This window comes from Ciconia boyciana, chromosome 31, assembly GCF_034638445.1.
Source record: "Ciconia boyciana chromosome 31, ASM3463844v1, whole genome shotgun sequence".
Classification (NCBI taxonomy): domain Eukaryota; kingdom Metazoa; phylum Chordata; class Aves; order Ciconiiformes; family Ciconiidae; genus Ciconia; species Ciconia boyciana.
This window is the reverse complement of record NC_132964.1, coordinates 1,607,110-1,613,907: the sequence shown is the minus strand read 5'-3', so window position 1 is coordinate 1,613,907 and position 6,798 is coordinate 1,607,110. Positions and strand designations below refer to the sequence as shown.

General features: G+C 69.9%; 1 protein-coding gene across 1 annotated transcript; it reads right to left on the bottom strand.

Annotated features, from left to right (window-relative positions):
• Nucleotides 1-2,879: 2,879 nt before the first annotated feature.
• Nucleotides 2,880-6,791, bottom strand: PET100 (PET100 cytochrome c oxidase chaperone). The gene is given in 5 exon segments (XM_072848393.1): nucleotides 2,880-3,139; nucleotides 3,600-3,632; nucleotides 4,262-4,348; nucleotides 6,707-6,754; nucleotides 6,756-6,791. Coding segments are annotated over 5 exon segments (264 nt in total). The 3' UTR covers nucleotides 2,880-3,079.
• Nucleotides 6,792-6,798: the final 7 nt, after the last annotated feature.

The following is a 6,798-nucleotide window of genomic DNA, read 5'->3' as shown; positions in this document are numbered from 1 at the left end:
GTGGGTGGTGCTGTGGGGGGGTATGGGCGCCGTGGGGACCGCGTGGGTGCCGCGGAGAGGGGCGTGGGTGATGCTGGGGGGTGGGGTGGGTGCCGCGGGGGCTGTGGGTGCCGCGGAGAGGGGCGTGGGTGATGGTGGGTGGGGGAGGGGTGCCGTGGGGATTGCGTGGGTGCCGCGGGGGCTGTGGGTGCCGCGGAGAGGGGCGTGGGTGATGCTGGGGGGTGGGTGCCGTGGGGATTGCGTGGGTGCCGCGGGGACATCGCGGGTGGCGGCGGGTGCCGTAGGGGATGCCGTGGGTGATGCTGGGGGGGCGTGGGTGCCGTGGGGATTGCGTGGGTGCCGTGGGTGATGCCGCGGGTGGCGGTGGGTGCCACGAGGGTTCCGCGGGCGGCCGTGGGTGATGCCGTGGGAGGGTGCGGGTGCCGTGGGTGATGCCGCGGGTGGCGGTGGCTGCCACGGGGTTCCGCGGGGGCCGTGGGGGATGCCGTGGGAGGGTGCGGGTGCGGCGGGGGTGCCGGCCGTGGGTGCCATGCGTGGGTGCAGGGGGGCAGCCCGCCGCCCCCGAGCTGGCGGCGCTGCTGGAGCTGCTGGCGAGCGCCCAGGGCCGGCGCATGGACGAGCAGCGGCTGCCGGCGGGGCGGCTGCCCCAGGGGGCCCCAGGTGGGGGGACTGGGGAGGGGGGACCTGGGGGGAGCACCCGGGGGTGGGGAGGGACGAGCCGGGCTGGGGGCAGCGGCGGGGGGAGGGGGGGCTGGGGGGAGCAGATGGGGTGGGGGGCTGGGGAGGGGAGATGGGGGAGAGCAGGTGGGGGAGCCCCCGGAGGGGGCGGGGGACGACACCAAGGGGGGACCTGGGGGGAGCAGGTGGGGTGGGGGACACGGGGGGGGGAGCAGATGGGGTGGGGGGACACGGGGGCGGCACCCGGAGGGGGTGGGGACGACATCAAGGTGGGGGGAGCAGACGGGGAGGGACACGGGGAGGAGGGGGAGCACCCGGAGGGGTGACACCGGGGGGAGCACCCGGGGGGGCAGCTGGGAGGGGGCTGGGGGGACACACGACACTGGGCAGGGGAGATGGAGGGGGCTGGAGAGGGGAGCCGGGGTGGGGGAGCACCCGGGGGGGTGGGGAGGGGAGGACCTGGGGGGACACCTGGGGAGGGGGACCCGGGGGGCACCCAGAGCAGGGGAGGCACCGGGGGAGACACAAAGGGGGGAGCACCCGGGGAGGGGGACCTGGGGGACAGCCAGGGTGGGGACACCCCGGGGACCCCCGGTGCCACCACCCCCACCCCCAGGACTGAGCCCCCGGAGCCAGGCGGTGCCACCGCCCCCCCCAGGACCCCGAGGCCGCGATGTCACCCTGTGTCGTCCCCCCCCAGCCTGTCGCCCCGCAATAAACCCCCCTGATGTCATCGCCGTGGGGCCTGGGACGCCTGGGGACAAGGGGTGGCCTGGGGGAGGGGGGTGGCACCCCGGGGTGGAGGGGCCAAGGCACCCACCACCACTGGGTGGCACCAGGGGACATGGGGCACTGGGGGGGTGGCACTAGGGGACCCCCACGGCAGGTGGGTGACACTAGGGGACACAGGGCATCCGTGGGGGGGTGGCACTAGGGGACATCCACAGCAGAGGGGTGACACTAAGGGACACAGGACACACATGGGGGGTGACACTAGGGGACAGGGGACACCCACGGCAGAGAGGTGACACTAGGGGACACAGGGCACACGTGGGGGGTGGCACTAGGGGACACCCACGGCAGGTGAGTGACACTAAGGGACACAGGACATCTATGGGGGGTGGCACTAGGGGACAGGGGACACCCACGGCTGGTGGGTGACACTAAGGGACACAGGGCACACGTGGGGGTGGCACTAGGGGACACCCACGGCAGAGAGGTGACACTAGGGGACACAGGGCACACGTGGGGGGTGGCACTAGGGGACAGGGGACACCCACGGCTGGTGGGTGACACTAGGGGACACAGGGCACACGTGGGGGGTGGCACTAGGGGACAGGGGACACCCACGGCAGATGAGTGACACTAAGGGACACAGGGCACATGTGGGGGGTGGCACTAGGGGACACCCATGGCCGGTAGGTGACACTAGGGGACACAGGACACACGTGGGGGGTGGCACTAGGGGACACCCACGCCAGAGGTGACGCAGGGGGGACACGTGGTCCCCAAGGGACACGGGACCCCCAGGTGGCACTAGGGAACCCCCAAGCCACTGCCCGGTGACACCCTGGGGGACACCGACCCCCCCTGGTGACACCCTGGGGACCCCCCTGTCACCGTGACCCCCCCACGCAGGCGGTGCCGGTGCCAGCGCCCTTTATTGGGGGGTGGGGACACCCAGGGGTGTCACTTGTCCCCTCCAACGCCGAGGTGACGGCGATGGCACCGGGACGGTGGCAGGTACAGACGCGAGTCCCCCTGTCACCGGCCGTCACAGTGACGCTGCCAGCGCAGGGACACGGGGGCGGCCACGTGTCCCATCTGTCACCCGCGCCGGCTCAGCGGTGGCATCAGGATGCGGCCACGTGTCCCTCGTGTCACAGACACGGTGACAAAATGCGGCCATACGTCCCCTCTGTCACCGATGCCATCAGGATGAAGCCACGCGTCCCCTCTGTCACCAACGTGGTCACGGCGATGGCGTCACAATGTGTCCCCTCTGTCACCGGCGGGGCCACGGCGGTGGCATCGAGACACGGCCGTGGTGACAAAACGCGGCCACGTGTCCTCCTTGTCACCAATGCGGTCACGGCGGCGGCACCGGGGACAAATCCACGGTGACGGGACGTAGCCGTACGTCCCCTCTGTCACCAACGCGGTCACGGCGATGGCATCAGGCTGCGGCCACACGTCCCTTTTGTCACCGACGCGACCACGGCGATGGCATCGAGCCACGGCGACAAGACGCAGCCACGTGTCCCCTCTGTCACCAACGCGGTCCCGGCGACGGCAGGAAGATGAAGCCACGTGTCCCCTTTGTCACCGACGCCGCCACGGGTCCCCTGTGTCACCGCGGGGGTGGCAGGGGGTGGCGGTGGCCGGATGTCCCCGCGTCCCCTCACTCCTGTGTCCCCTTCCCCTCCCGCAGGCGCCGCTTCAGCTCCGCCATCGCCCGCCGCTGGGGGGGACACGGGGGGCTCAGGGGACAGCAGGGACACACGGGTGGCCCCGGGGAGGGGACAGGAGCGTCACGAGCGTCCCCAGGTGCGGAGGTGTCGCCCGTGTCACCCCCTACCTGACGTGGGGCTGCGGTGGCACCGGCAAGGGGGGGGGGGAAGGGACACTTTGGGGACACGGGGGATGTCGGGGACACGGGGGATGGGGGGGGGCATTGGGGACATGGGGAGATGTTGGGGACGTTGGGGACACCGGGGGGACGCTGTGAGGACATTGAGGGGGTTGTTGGGGACATCGCGGGGGACGCTGGGGACACCAGGGAGTCATCGGGGGTGGGGGGAGATGTTGGGGACACCTGGGGACACGCTGGGGACACTGGGGGGGGACACGGGGGACGCTGGGGACATGGGGGGGACACGGGGGACACGTTGGGGACACGTTGGGGACACGGGGTCTCTCACCCGGGCGGGGTCGTCCGGAGGAAAGATCTCCCTCTGGGAAAGGGAGCGGGGTCAGCGGGGAGGGGCAGGGGCACCCGGGGACCCAGGGGACAGGGCTGCCCCTCCCCCACCCGCCAAGGGACCCAGGTGTCCGGGCTGCCCCTCCCCCACCCGCCAAGGGACCCCAGGCATCCAGACCGCCCCTCCCCCACCCCAAGGGGACCCAGGTGTTGGGGCTGCCCCTCCCCCACCCCAGCGGACCCAGCCGTCCCTCCCCCACCCCCAAGGGACCCAGGTGTCAGGGCCGCCCCTCCCCCCAGGTGTCTAGACCGCCCCTCCCCCACCCCAGGTGTCTAGACTGCCCCTCCCCCACCCCCAAGGGACCCAACCATCCGGGCCGCTGCTCCCCCACCCCCAAGGGACCCAGGTGTCGGGGCCACCCTCCCCCACCCCAAGGGGACCCAGGTGTCGGGGCTGCCCCTCCCCCACCCCCAGGCGTCCAGACCGCCCCTCCCCCACCCCAAGGGGACCCAGGTGATTGGGCTGCCCCTCCCCCTCGGGACCCAGGTGTCAGGGCCGCCCCTCCCCTCCGCCAAGGGACCCAGGCATCCGGGCCGCCCCTCCCCCGCCCCAAGGGGACCCAGGTGGCAGGGCCGCCCCTCCCCACCCCCGCCCCTCCCCACCTTGCGCTGCACCACGTGCCGCTGGAAGTACCCGGCCTGGTTGGAGACCCAGAAGACGCCGACGGGGAAGGACAAATAGAGCAGCATCTGGGGACAGGGACGGGGACAGGGCCACCCCGTCACCCCCCCAGCCGGTGACATCAGCGTCACCCGGCTGAGGGCAGGAGGGTGGCACCTGGGCCCGGGTGTCCCCGGTGCCACCCGCCGTCCCCAGCGCCTGTGCCAGGGTGTCCCCCCCGTGTCACCCACTGTCCCCAGCGCTGTCACCTCTGCCCCAGGGTCACCCAGTGCCACCCGCCGTCCCCAGCGCTGTCACTTGTGCCCCGGTGCCACCCACTGTCCCCATCAGTGTCACCTGTGCTGAGCTGTCACCTGCTGTCCCCAGTCGTTGTGCCAAGGTGTCCCCGGTGCCACCCGCCGTCCCCACCGCCGTCACCCGTGTCCCCATGTCACCCCCGTCCCCATCACCTGTGTCAAGGTGTCCCCGGTGCCACCCCCTGTCCCCACTGCTGTCACCCGTGTCCCCAGTGCCAGCTACTGTCCCCATCACCTGTGTCAAGGTGTCCCCGGTGCCACCCACTGTCCCCATCAGTGTCACCTGTGCTGAGCTGTCACCTGCTGTCCCCAGTCGTTGTGCCAAGGTGTCCCCAGTGCCACCCGCCGTCCCCACCGCCGTCACCCGTGTCCCCACTGTCACCTACTGTCCCCATCACCTGTGTCAAGGTGTCCCCAGTGCCACCCCCTGTCCCCACTGCTGTCACCTGTGTCCCCACTGTCACCCCCGTCCCCATCACCTGTGTCATGGTGTCCCCACTGTCACCTACTGTCCCCACTGCTGTCACCTGTGTCCCCACTGTCACCCACCATCCCCATCACCCGTACTGGGCTGTCACCCCCTGTCCCCACTGCTGTCACCTGTGTCCCCACTGTCACCCCCGTCCCCATCACCTGTGTCATGGTGTCCCCACTGTCACCTACTGTCACCCCTTGTCCTCACTGCTGTCACCTGTGTCCCCAGTGCCACCTACTGTCCCCACTGCTGTCACCTGTGTCCCCAGTGTCACCTACTGTCCCCATCACCTGTGCCAAGGTGTCCCCACTGTCACCCCCTGCTGTCACCTGTGTCCCCAGTGTCACCTACTGTCACCATCACCTGTGCCAAGGTGTCCCTGGTGCCACCCACTGTCCCCATCAGTGTCACCTGTGCTGAGCTGTCACCTGCTGTCCCCAGTCGTTGTGCCAAGGTGTCCCCAGTGCCACCCGCTGTCCCCACTGCCGTCACCCGTGTCCCCATGTCACCCCCGTCCCCATCACCTGTGTCATGGTGTCCCCACTGTCACCTACTGTCACCCCCTGTCCTCACTGCTGTCACCTGTGTCCCCAGTGTCACCTACTGTCCCCATCACCTGTGTCAACGTGTCCCCGCTGTCACCTACTGTCCCCATCACCTATGTCAAGGTGTCCCCAGTGCCACCCCCTGTCCCCACTGCTGTCACCTGTGTCCCCACTGTCACCTACTGTCCCCATCACCTGTGTCAAGGTGTCCCCACTGTCACCCCCTGTCCCCACTGCTGTCACCTGTGTCCCCACTGTCACCTACTGTCACCTACTGTCCCCATCACCTGTGCCAAGGTGTCCCTGGTGCCACCCACTGTCCCCATCAGTGTCACTTGTGCTGAGCTGTCACCTGCTGTCCCCAGTCGTTGTGCCAAGGTGTCCCCGGTGCCACCCACTGTCCCCACCACCGTCACCCGTGTCCCCACTGTCACCTACTGTCCCCATCACCTGTGTCATGGTGTCCCCACTGTCACCTACTGTCACCCCCTGTCCTCACTGCTGTCACCTGTGTCCCCACTGTCACCTACTGTCCCCATCACCTGTGTCAACGTGTCCCCGCTGTCACCTACTGTCCCCATCACCTATGTCAAGGTGTCCCCAGTGCCACCCCCTGTCCCCACTGCTGTCACCTGTGTCCCCACTGTCACCTACTGTCCCCATCACCTGTGTCAAGGTGTCCCCACTGTCACCCCCTGTCCCCACTGCTGGCACCTGTGTCCCCACTGTCACCTACTGTCCCCATCACCTGTGCCAAGGTGTCCCTGGTGCCACCCACTGTCCCCATCAGTGTCACTTGTGCTGAGCTGTCACCTGCTGTCCCCAGTCGTTGTGCCAAGGTGTCCCCGGTGCCACCCACTGTCCCCACCGCCATCACCCGTGTCCCCACTGTCACCCCCGTCCCCATCACCTGTGTCAAGGTGTCCCCAGTGCCACCCCCTGTCCCCACTGCTGTCACCTGTGTCCCCAGTGCCACCCACCATCCCCGTCACCCGTACTGGGCTGTCACCCCCTGTCCCCACCGCCGTCACCCGTGTCCCCACTGTCACCCCCGTCCCCATCGCCTGTGCCACGCCGTCCCCGCTGTCCCCCGTGTCCCCCCCCGCGCACCCGCAGGATCTCCAGCTTCACCCCCATGGCGCCGCCAGGGCCCCGGCACTTCCGCCTCCCACCCCGCAACACGGCGCTCACCCATTGGTCCA